The sequence below is a fragment of the Larus michahellis genome, chromosome 10 (assembly GCF_964199755.1).
Source record: "Larus michahellis chromosome 10, bLarMic1.1, whole genome shotgun sequence".
In the NCBI taxonomy this organism is placed as follows: domain Eukaryota; kingdom Metazoa; phylum Chordata; class Aves; order Charadriiformes; family Laridae; genus Larus; species Larus michahellis.
The window spans coordinates 6,290,670-6,304,722 of record NC_133905.1 but is presented as its reverse complement, the minus strand read 5'-3'; the positions used below and the strand labels follow the sequence as shown (position 1 = coordinate 6,304,722).

Below are 14,053 nucleotides of genomic sequence, written 5' to 3'. Positions count from 1 at the left end.
CCTGGCCAGGCAAAGAGCTCAACAAGGTGGTGCCAGAAGAGCAGCTTTCTGATGGCAGCACTATCCGTGTCCCCTAACATATAGTCCCTAGTTGTGAGACGGAGCAATGATGCCACTGCAGCCTGGTGGCTCTAGGACAGCATGGCACAGTGCCAGAAATAAATATTGTCCCTATTATTCACGTGGCATAAGCCTCCGTTTTTGAAAAATGTAATTCTTCAAGGCATTTCAGAGTGTCTTAATGGTCCCTCTGCAGCATGACAGCAATTTGTTCCAAAACTGCTGGAGCCCTTTTGTGCCAGTGACTGATGCTCTTCCCGTGCAGTCAGCAGCATCCCCAGAAACAGCGGAGCAGTCTTTCACATGATCAGTGGTACCACACCTCCAGCACAGGGCAAAAATGAGCTCCTGAGACCGGTAAAAAATGGTTTATCCACAGCAACAGCTTAACTGCTGCTAACAACATTGAGGTGGGCGATGCAGGTATTGCCAACAGACAGCAGGGCGAGAATTCGGCTTTGTCCTGGCATGCAGCGGCGTTAGGTGCTCTGCACGTTGCAAGGGACCAGATTAAAAAGCACTGAACTGCAGGGAAGGATTTCCTTAGGACCAAGAGAGAGAACAGCAGGTCCATCGGCACCACGCTGATGGATGGATGCGCTGCTCCGGTTTGTGCCGGGGAGCTGCCGAGAGCCTCCCCGTGCCCTTCGCAGCGGGATGTCGGGCTTCACAGTCAGTTTGAACGCTGACAAATGAGCCCCACGCGCCGGCTGCCGCGGGGCTGAGCCCTGTCACTGATTGCTCTCATTAATCTGCAGGAAATTTTCGGCTGAGCTCTGGTGCGTGGCACTCCACCTCCCCAGCCGCGGGGCAGCAGCTTTTGCTCAGCTTCAGCGGGGGTCTCTCCCCCGGGGCTGGCGGCTCCAGTGAGCTCCCCTTCCCATGCTGCTGCTTCCCTGCTTTAGCTTTTTTTGCACCTTTTTTCTGGGCAGTCTGTGAAATCGGACTCCATTTGCCAGCTTTCATGGCCGCAGGAGGGCCAGCCCCACCACCAGGATTTGGGAGGGGAGCGGCTTTGGCGATAAAGACAGGCGGAGGTCAGCGCAGCACTCATCTGTGTCAAATTGTGTTTTCTTTATGAATAAAATAACACCAAGCGCTATTTGAAGCATTTGCAATTTTCCACTCGACTGGGCAGCAAAGTGGCCACCTGGCTGGTGCTCCCCGGGAGCGGCCTGGGAGCTGCGGCAACGTGAGCCTGGCTCCATATCCAGACCGGGAGCCCAGCCTCCTCCTGCAAGCCTAAAGTTACAAATCGCTGTTGTCAAAAAAAAAAAAAAAAACAAAAAAAAAATCCCCGAGGCTGCCGGTTGCCCTCGTGAGAGTGGCCACAAGCGTCCGCCCCCAGCTCCACTGCAGCCCAAGAAACGCCGCAGACTTGTAGAGGTCAAAAGACCGGTAATGAAATGTTACACCAATAACTTGATATTTCTCAGAGTCCTTTGCAATACGATAGTGAAGTCAGCTATGGTTGTGGCCAGGGACAAGGAGTAATACAAGCTGGCAGCTTCGCTTGGAAAACCTGCTTACCGCCGGGCAGGTGTGGATGGAGGGCTGGGCAAGGGCCATGGGCAGCCTGGGACAGGGAGCCATGGGGAGCCCGGGACAGGGAGCCATGGGGCTGGATGCTGGGCTGGAGCGAGCACTGGGTGCCGTGGCGGTTCAGAGACCCTGCTGAGACCCCTTCCCATGGCAAGGGCAACGCCACGGCAGCAGATTTCATAGCTGCTCGCTCAGGAGAACCGGGATGTGCCTGGACTTCGACTCCTGGGTGCCTGCCAGTCCCGATTACAAAACCTGCCGAAATAACAGTGTCCCACAATGAGCTGGGAGCGGAGGAATGTGCACAGTCAAGCTCCCCGCCGGGGGAGTAACCCTCCGGAACCCAGCATCGCTCTGCCTCTGCAAGAGAGAGGAACCTGCAGTTTCTCACAACAGCCCAGATAGCAGCTATGTCGTGACTACCACCGGGAAGGCAGAGCCCAGTCTGCCAGCTCCGGAGGGAGGGTGTTGTTACACTGCCTTTCCTAGTCCTCAAGAAATTTTGGAAATTCATCCAAACTGCAGCACTTCCTCTGGCCGAGGCCAGCAGGCAGTCAGCAGCGATATCAGGTGCTGATTTCAGGTTGCTTCCGATTTTCTCTGTGTTTCTCCTTAACAAGGAAATGGTGTCATCCCGGCAAACACGGGCACCAGCTTGCTGAATCGAATGAGCCTCAACACCTCACATGGCAAGGCTCTCCCGCAAAACAATCGAGCTGACAGATTTTTGTGCATTGACATCACAGACGGGAAAAAGTCTTACTAATCCTCAAAAGTTCCTTCCAGTGGATGATTTCACTGAGGTCTCTGGATCAGTCCCAGCTGCTGCAAATGAGCACAGACAGACCAGAATTCAGCAATAACCCAGGAGATTTGGGTAACAGCTTAGACACTATCTATCTCAGCATCCAGGAGCATGTAAGAGATGTTTTCATACAGAACATAGCGAGGAGCGAGAGGGTATTTAGGGCTAATTGAAAGCAGTGGTAGAGTCCAATTTGGCTAACCTCTAAATCACATGTTTTGTGGCTTCATCACACATAGAAATGCTGGTTTCAATCTGCCAACCATCAATGCCTTCTTCCAGGCCATGCCAACTTCTTTTAAAGCCTCTGGGTTAAGCAATAAGATGATTTTAATCAATGGCTGTGTTCATTCAGTGAACACCGATGTCGGCAGCTGCTACAGCAACTTATGGACAAAGTGCCTTTCTCTGAGCCCATCTACTCCCAAATAGGTTGGGCAACTTCCAACCCTGTCAATGGTGCCTCCCTCCCAAAACCGGGTCTGTGGGAGATTCACATCAGTTCTCAGCCTGGGTGGCATTTTGCCCACTTTAGTACCTCTTTATCACCATGATCTGATTGCAGCAATTTCTTGCCTAATTTATTAGCTCAGGCTTTGGCTGTAGTGCACTACAGAGGCTACGATACTTCAACTTAATGGCACCTGTATTGATCTGAACCTGCCTGAAGGCATCCTCCTCGCCTTCTCCGTGGCTCACGCTCTGACCACGCTGATGGCTCATTTCCCGAACCGCTTTCATCAAAGCACAAACACGGTCCAAAATTACCAGCTATCAATTTTGCTGCAAGTAAATATTAGGGTACCCACGTGTAGGACAAGTAACACTGATTAATGGTTTATACAGGGAGGCTGGCCTTAAGCTGCAGCAGGAGCACTGCGCTCCTGAGCAGGGAGCCGTGGAGGAGGATTCCTGCTCGGAGCCGGTGGTTCAAAGCAGCCTACACCTGTGAAACTGCCTCCAGACGTTTGCTGCAGGAGCTCTTTTCTGTGCATCGGAGTTGGGGCCAGAAACGGTCCTGCCGGGATATAATGATGCCCGGGATGTTTGGGAGTAACATAGAACCGTAAAAGTACAACATGAGACTACTTACTATTTATACTTTATGTTGTTTTGCTGCGTTTAACCCCACTTAATAGCCAGGCTAATTCCAACTCAAGTGGTAGGTGTCCTCACTGGTACAGTCGAAGCAGGCTGGGGATCCCAGGCAGGAGATGGCCCGCAGGTTGGAAGTGGTACCCGCTCCCATCAGCAGTGTTTCCAGGATCTTCCCTCTCTTGCCAGAAAAATTCCCTGGCCGGGGCCGCTGCGGGCAGGTTGTTGCTGACACCGATGGAAGCACCAGGCGGGCTTGGGGCAGGTCCTCCTTCATCCGCCTGCCCCGTGTGCATCCGTCCTGCTCACCTGCAGAGGGGCATAGCGTTACCGTCTGATGCTAGATTTTATTACTACGTGTCACTCCTGGCAGTTGCACTGCCCACAGAAGCGATTTGTCACATGGAAATAGGCGGTTTTGGGAAATAGCGGGCATCTTCCACCCATTTACTGCAGTACACTCTCCCCGTCCGAGCCCGCACTGTGGCAAACTGAGCTCTCTGACTCCTGGAGTACCCGTCCCTCCCCAGCTGGGTCAGGGACAGGGTCCCCGACTTTGGGATTAACGAAAAGACTTTGTATCCCCTGCTTTGTCCCATGGGGAGCAGTCAAAAGTCTCTATCATCTGGGCAACGATTAACTCCCCCCGTGAGCCGGCGAGGTGCGAGAAGCCGTCCTGCTCTGCAAACACACTAATGGCTCGAGTGGAGATTAGCAGGAGTGTGTTTCCAGCCACTCCATGCCACGGAGGTGACGGGGTATCAGGGACCAGGCAGTGCCTAGACGTCCCCTGCCCTTGGCTTTGCCCCTGCCGAGGTCACCGCCACGCTGCAACCAGCACAACCTCGGCTGTAGTGGGATTGCACAAAGTTTGTGCTGGGGGACGTGGAGCGGGAGGGAGGGCTGGGCTGGGCTGGGCTGCCCGGCTGGACCCCGCCATCGCAGGCAACGCCTTGGCCAACGTCTAGCATTAACCCAGCGGAGGAAATGTTTAACCAGCCTCCAAGACCTCCCTGCAGCACGAAGTGAAATGTTGTCTGCCTTCAAGTCCCAGCCCTGGGTGACTTCAGCGGGGCCAGAATTTTGTCTGCCGATGGGGAGCCCGAACAGGACCGGCAGTGACGCTGCACTCCCAACCCCGAGCTGAGAGCGGATTTTTAATAAAGACACGGGCAGGCCCGGGCAGAGCTGTCTGCTCTGTAACTCACAGCTTGCACCGAGGCTCCTCGGCGCTGCGGCCGGGCCGACAGCAAGCCTGTCTTGGCTGCAGCGTTATCTCACTGTCATTGCATCCACGTGGGACTGGCTGCATTACACAACCACGGGAAAGCCAGTATTTGTGCTGGGCACTCACTTGACATGTCTGGGGTTTTTTTAATACACAGGAGACGTGTCCACACAAGAAAGCTCCTGGTGCCGCAGCAATTGGCTAGAGAAATGACAGCCAGCAGCCAACATCGCTAGCGAAGTAACTAGGCAGCTACAAGTCAATCTGATGCACAGCCCCAGCAACAAGGACCCGGCTGTGGGGCCCCCCCAGAGCCATCTTCCTCTTCCCAGCATTCATTCATTAACTGTACAGCCACCCACCGGTGGGGCCCCGGGTGCGCATTCAGCACAGTGTTATTTTCTCTTTACGTGCGCACTGAATGAAGAGACCATGTCACTGCCTCAGCAGGGCAGAGTCAAAGGCCCTGCAAACGAGCCCTCTGTGGCCACCTGTGCCAGAGAGCCACGCCAGAGCCATGCCAGAGCTCCTGGCACTGGGGCTCCCCTGGGCTCACTCCTCTGGGGGGGAAGGGGGAGTGAGACCTCCAAACAAGACCCCCCACCTGCAAACCCCCTCCCAGCATTCACAGCAACATGGGACCACGCAGGGGCAGAGGCGACGCAATGAGTGATGCTGGGCCGAGCTCCCCATGTCACCCTCTCCTGGGACACGAAGGCACTTCATAAGAAACACAGGGGCAGTTAGTGAATGACGCAACTCCTCATCTGCAGGAGCCACTCCAGACAAATACCACCCAGCAATCAACCGCCTGCACGCAGTAACCTTCAGGGAGCTGGGGGGTGGGGGGGATACAAAGGCTTTTTGTTATTCCCAAAGACTCAGGAGCACAGGGTGAGATTGCTTACTAATTTAGATAGCAAAGAGAACGGCTGTATAAGGAGCTCCTAGAAAAACAGCTTTGCCATGAAAAGTCCTTCAGTTCCAGATGGGAGGTCCTAAGCACCCCACAAACCTCCCTCCCTGCAGAGAGGAGCCCAGATGTGCAGCTGGTCAGGCACTAGGACATATGAGACAGAAATACATCCAGAAAATTTATCTTGCCTTTTTCCAATTTGTCTTAGTCAGTCAAAAGCAGGTGCCGATGGATCACAGCCCTTTTCCACTCCCGCATCTACCAGCCATAACCACGCTTACTCGGGAGCTCAAAGCGGCTTTAAATTGATGCTCTTCTGCCCCTCTGACACATCTCCAGTGAACTCACAGACCCAGCACTGGGTGTTGAGCTTTAGCCTGTTCACAGGTGCCCCAAGGGGAGCAGTACAGACGCGCATCCATCTCCTTTTCAGTTCCAAACTGAGACAAATGGTTTTTTGGAGTGTGCAATGAGCAGCCAGGCTATGGGGCAATGGGTGATGCGAGAGGAACCTGCACAGCCACGAAAAGCTCATGGGGCACGCGTGGGCTGCAAGGCAGGGTGCAGTTTGAGCGGACAAACTGCACAGCCTGCCCACTTAAAGCCCTCTCCTCCGCCACAGGCCTCGCCTGGGGGCAAAAGCGGTATGAGACCGTCAAACCCCTGCCCGTGTCTAACCCACGGCTGGTTGGGCTGGGCTGACCACGCACACGCAAGCGCAGGTACACACGTACCCCGCACAGGGGAATGCGGACCAGCTGGCCTCTCATCTCCTGCACTTCAGGCTCCACGTCAATTAAATTTAACAGCTCCTGGGCAGGAGGCAAAAAAAACCACACACAATTAATAACTTTTTAATGACGGTATTAAATGATGTTTCATTTCCTGTAACAGAGCAATACCTGCGCAGTCCTTTCCCATTTCTCTCTCTTTTCTTCCAGAAAGAATATTCCCTTCAGCCCAAGTGTCCGAGTGGAAGCGGGAAGCCTGGGAGTGGTGGCTCAGGTGAGTGCCGGCAGCCCGGGCTGCCCCACGCAGGGCTCTGCGAGGCGAGCTGGGAGAGGCTGGGGCTTCTGTTCTCACCCGGTGCTGCTGAGACCCTTGGCTGGAAAACACGGCTGGAATGGGGGATACAACGCTGGGATGTGGAGAGGAGCAAAATGTGGAGAGGTGAAAATAAGCGAACAAGCACCCCTGTGCCTGCGGCAGCCTGGCCCCTTTCTCCAGCCCTTCATGGGGACAGGAGCATCGGGCCACACGTGGCCGTGCCGGTGCGCGCACCCATGGGTGCAGGGGCATGGGAATGTGGCTGGTACCTGCACCCCGGTGATACCCCCCAGCTCCCCTTGTCCCCTTCCTCTGGTGGAAATGTCCCTGCCCACTTCCTGGGACCAAAACACTGGGCGTCTGCACGCTGGCACAGGGCGACCCAGGCAGAGCCAGACCACAGCATCCACCTAAGAGCCAAAGGAGCTGCTGGGGTGGTTTAACTACTCCTCCTCCCTCAGCTTTACAGCCTCTGGTTTCCCAGGCCCTGGCAACTCAGGGACAGCTGACATTGTACCTCCAGCCACAGCGAGGATGGGGACAAGGGACCCAATCCAGGCAGGGGCTGCATCTGAGCAGGGTGAGAGCCGGGGCAGCGACGCAGCGGTGTCACACAGCCCTGGTGTCACCGGGATGCGCGTGGCCCCCGTGCAGAGGCTGCTTCTCCCTCCCGCAGCCCTTACCCACGGGGTGCAGCAGTTGGTAGATGACGGGGTGTTGCAACACGCTGGGGAATAATCACGATAACTCGAGCGGTTGCCCTGGTGCCGCGCTTGGCTGTTGCAGTGGTTGCTAAAGAGAGTGGGCGTGCGGCTTCCTCTGGGGCGATCTGATTTCTTCGGGAGCGTGGTTAAGGCACGCTTAGGAGAAACCGTCCTCCGTGGAGCAAGGACGCGACCTCTCCACCGGCAGCAGCAGCCGTACTGCTCGAGCGCCCGGGCACACACAGAGCTGTTTGCTTTGGGGGGAAAAAGCGATTAGTTTGTTCCTCCGAAGAGCAAAGGCAGCAAGTTTTCGGGGCGGCGGAGGGACCTTTGGGACGAGCACTGAGGAGCAGGCAAGGCCACCGGCCACTGCCAGCAGAGCTCCAGCCCTCAGTGGGGTCCCCGTGGGGTGACGAGAGCGGCGGGGAGGGAGCACCGGTGCAGCGGCCGCCTCCACGTGACCCTCGGTCCCTGCTCCTGCCGGAGAGACCTGGCAGGAGCCAGGCAGCTTCGTCGGACCCGGCCAAAAAGTCACACAGGAGCCAGCGCAGCCAGGCAGAAGCAGCAGCCTCATCCCCCGCAGCTCCATGTCGTGGGGCGCGGGGCAACACCTGCCCCCCGGGCTCCCAAGGGCCACACTGCAGAAATCAGGTAAGCCCAGGGCCCCCCGAGCTGCTCTGGGGGGTCCCCGCATCTCTGCCGGCTCCCCGCCACTGGGACGGGCTGCTGAGCCCCCATGGGAGTAGTCTGTGCTGCATACCTGTCACCCACAGGTGACTTTGGACCCTGTTTTAAATTTTGCTTGAGATACCATGTTACTTTAATACTTCTGCTTCTGCCTTTCAAAACGGACCCATATCCTGCAAGTAATTCCCCAAGTAAACCCCTGCCACGATTCAAACCTTCTTCTGGGAGAGGCATTGGGCTGGACAGGGGGCACTTGCTAATACACTCCCTGCAAATCAGCGTGGGAGGATTTTCTCTGTATTCGACAAAAATACCTTTGAGCTACCTTAAAACATTCATTAATGATTGATGTGCGTCCCTATGATAGGCAGGCAAATGCACAGAGCAAATATTTGATGAGATATTAAAAGTAAGTTTGCAATTATCGAGCGAGACTGCTAAGCATCTGTCACTGCTTAACAAAACTAAACAAGCCGCTCATGTGCCGCTTGCAAAAGGCACAGGGCTGACGTCCCTTGGTGATTGCTAACAGAGTGGGATCCCAGCCCTGTTATCTTTGCTTATCACAGTCCAAGGTAATTAAATGAAATGATTAACCAGCACACCCAATCCTGCCTGCAGGCAGAGCAGAGCTTGCTGCTGCCCGACTGTACAAGCATTTCCAGCGTCAGCCAACACAAATCAGGGTACCGGTAACTTCTACACACCAGACAGCTCAGCCCCAAACCTGGCGGCATTTCTCTCTTCCAAATACATGCATGTGAGTGCAAAGCTCAGTGGGTGACCGTGGTGGCATCTGGGGTCCTTTACACCTGGGGTGATCGCAGCTGGTGGCGTGTGAGCAGCCTGGGATGAGCCAGTCCCACTCTGTGCCCTCCTTACGCAGGTGCAGCGCTGGTGTAAATGGGCGACCCCGGGCTGCAGTGCTGGCACGGCGCTCCGCAGGAGTGGGCAGGACTGGGGGCACTGGCTGGACAGGGGGGACTGGCTATACTGGTGGGCGAACACTGGCTGTACTGGTGGGGAGCACTCTGGCTGCACTGGTGGGCGAACACTGGCTGTACTGGTGGGGAGCACTCTGGCTGCACTGGTGGGCAAACACTGGCTGTACTGGTGGGGAGCACTCTGGCTGCACTGGTGGGCAGCTCCATGCCCAGCATGTGCTCAACAGGGAGGCAGAGGCAGGAATGGTGGTGACATGTGGCAGTGGTGCCAGGAGCTGCAGGGCCGTGTCCCCCTGCCCCGTTTCACTTTTCCATTAGATTTGCCTTTCCCTTTCCAACCCCATGACCTCGTGGGCTCTATTCCTGAGGGTCAGGGCTGAGGGAAGGCGAGGGGACTCGGGCCGTGCGCACCTGCTGCCCCGAGGCAGCCACCCGATAGCTGGGAACTGCCACATCGAGTTACATTCACCCTATTACATTATAAATACCAGAATTAGCCTTGCTTAATTATTTAAAACTATAGATTAAAAGCAGACAAAGGCTCTTTGCCTCCTTTCCGGAGCACACGTATCATTTATCGGTGATACGGTCGCCTGGTGACAAGGAAGGGGGAGCGTGCCAGGTCCATTGGTATGAGATGCTCCCAAGCTGCCAGCACAACAGGAACCAGAGGAGAGGAAAATCAGGGTGAGGATGGGAGCTGGTACCATCTCACCCAGGGAGGGTAACAATTAGCTTCTGCCAGTCTTTGGGCTCACCATATTATTATCATTATCATCATCCTCATCATTATTATTATTAACACCATCATCATTATTAACATCATCATCATCCGTCACCAGGGCAGCAAGCCACAGCAGACATTAAGTTAACGTGAAGGTATTTTGTTCCGGGCTCGGCTGCGTAACAACACCACACGGATCAGTTGGGGCGTTAAGGCACATTTTGTGGGCTCAGCTGCAGGGACTCCCCCACCAAAGGGCTTCCAGGCACTGCCAGCCTACCCTGGGCACCTCGCTCTGCCCTGAACCTACCGACCATGCAGAAAGTGCCTTCCAAAAGCAAGTGCCCAGCTTTGAGGACAAACCACTTTGTCCTCCCAGCGGCAGATCCTCCACAACGCAGTTGCACACCCGAAAGCTGCTCTCCCAAAGTCTCTCTCACCGCACAAAACTTTGGGGGTCACAAAGACTGACATGCAATTTTTTTCCCTGCCCGATGATGCCAACCCCAGCTATTCTGGGTTTCTAAAATAGAATCATAGAATCATAGAATTGTTAGGGTTGGAAGGGACCTCAAAGATCATCTAGTTCCAACCCCCCTGCCATGGGCAGGGACATCTCCCACTAGATCAGGTTGCTCAGAGCCCCGTCCAGCCTGGCCTTGAACACCTCCAGGGATGGGGCTTCCAGCACCTCTCTGGGCAACCTGTTCCAGTGTCTCAGCACCCTCATGGGGAAGAACTTCTTCCTAACATCCAGTCTGAATCGTCCCATCTCTAGTTTTAATCCATTCCCTCTAGTCCTACCATTACCCGACATCCTAAAAAGTCCCTCACCAGCTTTCTTGTAGGCCCCCTTAAGATACTGGTAGGCCATACAATTAATTAACCTCAGGGAAATCAGGCAAATTAGCAAATACCATCAATTCAAGAGTCCAAAACGAAAGACAAATATTCAGCTTCATTCTTTGCAGGACTTAACATACAGCATTAACTTTTCTGCCATTACACTCTCATGGGAAAAGTTGCAGGGCCAAACTCCAGCTCCACTTCAGACAGCGGAAATGCACTGACTGAAAGTTCATGCTCTAAAATGTTAAAAAAAAAAATTAACTTTTGGTTAACAGGCAGAAGTGTGTGTGAGGCTAGTTTAAAGACCCCATGCACCTCCAGGCTCGCTGCTCTCAGCCTTCCCGAGGAGCAGGGGTGTGCGGGATGCTCCCCTCACCCTGGGGAAAGGAGGGCTCCCTGCGGAGGAGATGCCGTCAGGAACATAGCCCAGAAAAGGGAAGGTTCCTCCCATGATTGCAGCTAAACGTGTCAGAAACTCACATTATTTCCCAGGCTGAGGTTACTGGTCTAAAGAGCTTTAAACCAGCTCTGCTGCCCCGGACCGAGCGTGTTGGGTTTGCAGTCTCCTTACTCACAGGATGCGTATGACCAGCTTCTTTCAGCAGCCCTTCGTTACTCTGTTGGTTCTTTTAAAAAAAAAAAAAAGACACATTCATGAATAAACCCCAGGCATCCAGAAAACCAGAGGTTCTTCTCTGTAGCCACAGTTTTGAAGTGATCGCTTCTGCCCAGGAAACAGTCCCTTGGGTCAGCGGTTTTACAAAACCCAGATGTTGGCTCTGACCCTGGCCATCCCGAGGTTTTTGCCTGGTCTCATCCCTTCTACCAAGTAGCAGGGTTTCACAGAATTACAAACAGTAATACCCTCTGAGCCTGGAACCCATTCCCAGAATAACGCCTTTTGCCTGTTTTCACACGGGTAGCACTTCACAGGGGCCCATTTTCTGCTCAGAAAGCAATTCCCATACAATATTTTTGACAAGAGCGGTTTGGTCACCTTCTGCCCCTATTGACAAACCTCTCAGGTGCTTTGGTGGGAAAATCACTTCTCAAATGACACAGACAGCAGAAATAAAAAGACTGCAAACTCTGTTCGCTTTGTAGATTTCAGCTAAAACTAAACACTGACGTGTGCTGCAGGAGACAGCATCAACAGCTTTGCGGGCCAAGGATGCTGAGAACCAACCGGGCATCATTGCACAGGGCAGGGCACACACAGCGCTGAAGGGAGAGAAAACTCAGCTTGCAGCCGGCGTGGAAGAGGGTCAAGGGACGCGCAGGAGAAGGGAGAGCAGGTCGCAGAGGGGCAGGAGGCCGAGGAGAGCTTGGCCAAACAAAAATCAAGGGGGAGGAGGCATCTGGTGAGGCCACACCTTGAGTACCGTGTCCAGTTTTGGGCACCTCAATGTGAGAGAGATCTCGAGGTGCTGGAGCAAGTGCAGAGGAGGGCAACGAAGCTGGTGAAGGGCCTGGAGAATAAATCTTATGAGGAGCGATTGAAGGAGCTGGGACTGTTCAGTTTGAGGAAGAGGAGGCTGAGGGGAGACCTCATCACTCTCTACAACTACCTGAAAGGACATTGTAGAGAGGTTGGTGCTGGTCTCTTCTCACAGGTAATTAGCAATAGAACAAGAGGGAATGGGGTCAAGCTGCAGCAGGGTAGGTTTGGGCTGGACATTAGGAAAAAATTCTTCCCAGAAAGAGTGGTCAGACACTGGAATAGGCTGCCCAGGGAGGTGGTGGAGTCACCATCCCCGAATGTGTTTAAGACTCGTTTAGATGTGGTGTTAGGGGATATGGTGCAGGGGAGAACTTTGTAGAGTGGAGTTGATGGTTGGACTCGATGATCCCAAGGGTCTTCTCCAAACTACATTATGATTCTATCTCACATGAAAACCTGCAAAAAAGCAGCCAAATGCTGATGTCCTGCTGCACCCTGCATTCTCCTACGCAGTCGCAAGTCGAGAGGTGCTGGGCAGGAGCCCAGACCTCCACCCTGCAGCTTTCTAAACCCAGCCGCTATGGATTAGTTTTCTTTTCAATCTCTTATTTTTCCCCTTGTGCAGATCGGCTGGAGCCAGGCAGGCAGCTGTAAGCAGAGCTGCACCCCTCGGGTTACCTGCCCTTTCCAGGGCCGTTAATCCCCTTAACATTCCTGGGGATTACTTCCATCCCGACGGGACGGTGAGGTGGGCTGCCAGCCGCAGCGCAGGGAGCAGCGCGCGGTCCCCACACAGAGAGACGAGTCGCTTAATCCTAAATAAATGCTGTGTGAAGGGCATCTCCTCTGAGTGAGGGAAAACCAAAAAGCAGCAGCAGCAAAGGGAAGTGTAGCTCAGCTCCCGACGCTGCCGAGCCCTCATGCCTGATGCCTGTCCCTGGGAATAAACCAGTCCTCCTCCTCCTCCTCCTCTTCCTCTCCAGGAACAAGCTAAAACCTTTCTCCTTGCCCTGCGCTGCACAAAAGCTACTCAAACCCCAAGCAGCACACTGTTTTACACTCCTAGTAGGGTATATTTAAAGTATTCTTGGCAACATTCAGGTTTCCTAAGGCATTTAATGTTGCAACAAAACTGCCCAGTACCCTGTTCCCTAAAAGACTGGGGCTGAGCATAATCAGAAGTGGAAACAATTTGGGCCACTCACAACAAATTGGTGCAGACTCACAATTTTACCAGAAGTCTCCAAGGAATTGGGGGATTTATAAGCATTTCCAGGCAGTTTGAGCAGGAATTTGGGCTTTGCTTCAGGTCAGAACAGACCAAGATATTAAAATGTCATTTTTCTCCCCTAGCCGGTCCCACACTGCACGGGGGGTGGTCAGTCTCTGGGCGATCTCAAAGATGCTGAATTTTCCCAGTGGGGTCTCCTAGAGAACTCATCAAGACTGGGAGCTCGTTTCACAGCTACGACTGGGAGAGGAGATAGGCCACGCGTGAAGTCCAAGTATCTGCCAGCGTCCCTGGCCTCCTCATTCAGGCAGTCTTGCTTTTTACTTACAGAAAAGTTGCTCGGAAACACGCTTTTCCTAGAAAGCCTCAGGCTTCTAGAAATGAGGAAAGGGAAAATATTTAAAAGCAAGCAAAAGCCTGAGTGTGTTGAAGCAAACACAGCTACTTTTTATAAGCAACGCTCCAAAGCCGATCCATTTAAAAAGGTCAGGCTGTCTTTCTGCGTACAGCGGAGGGTATTAAAATGCACGTGTATTTTTTTGTTTATATCTTGCCAAGAACAATATAAAAATGTCTAACACCTTTTGCTGATTTATGATGGTGGCCAAGGAGGTGCCAGAGCAGAGCCTTGCTCATTGATCTACGGCTGAATCATGCAAAAACAGACACCCTGCTGTAAATCCACTGCAGAGACCTGGCTTGATTTACACCTCCAGCACTATAAATAATGACAAAAAGCAGCCTGATAGCAGTCTGTCTCCCCTTACACGGACATGAATT

General features: G+C 53.6%; 1 protein-coding gene across 2 annotated transcripts in view; it reads left to right on the top strand.

Moving 5' to 3' along the window:
- The window catches only part of FAM107A (family with sequence similarity 107 member A), a 32,306-nt gene that overhangs the window by 6,741 nt on the left and 11,512 nt on the right, over window positions 1-14,053 (top strand). Inside the window, exon 2 of one of the 2 annotated variants that reach the window (XM_074603008.1) lies at window positions 6,588-6,651. In XM_074603008.1, coding sequence (XP_074459109.1) covers window positions 6,588-6,651 — 64 coding nt within the window. Of the gene's footprint in view, window positions 1-6,587; window positions 6,652-7,462; window positions 8,049-14,053 lie in introns of those variants that run through there. The other variant, XM_074603009.1, reaches the window with a different exon arrangement.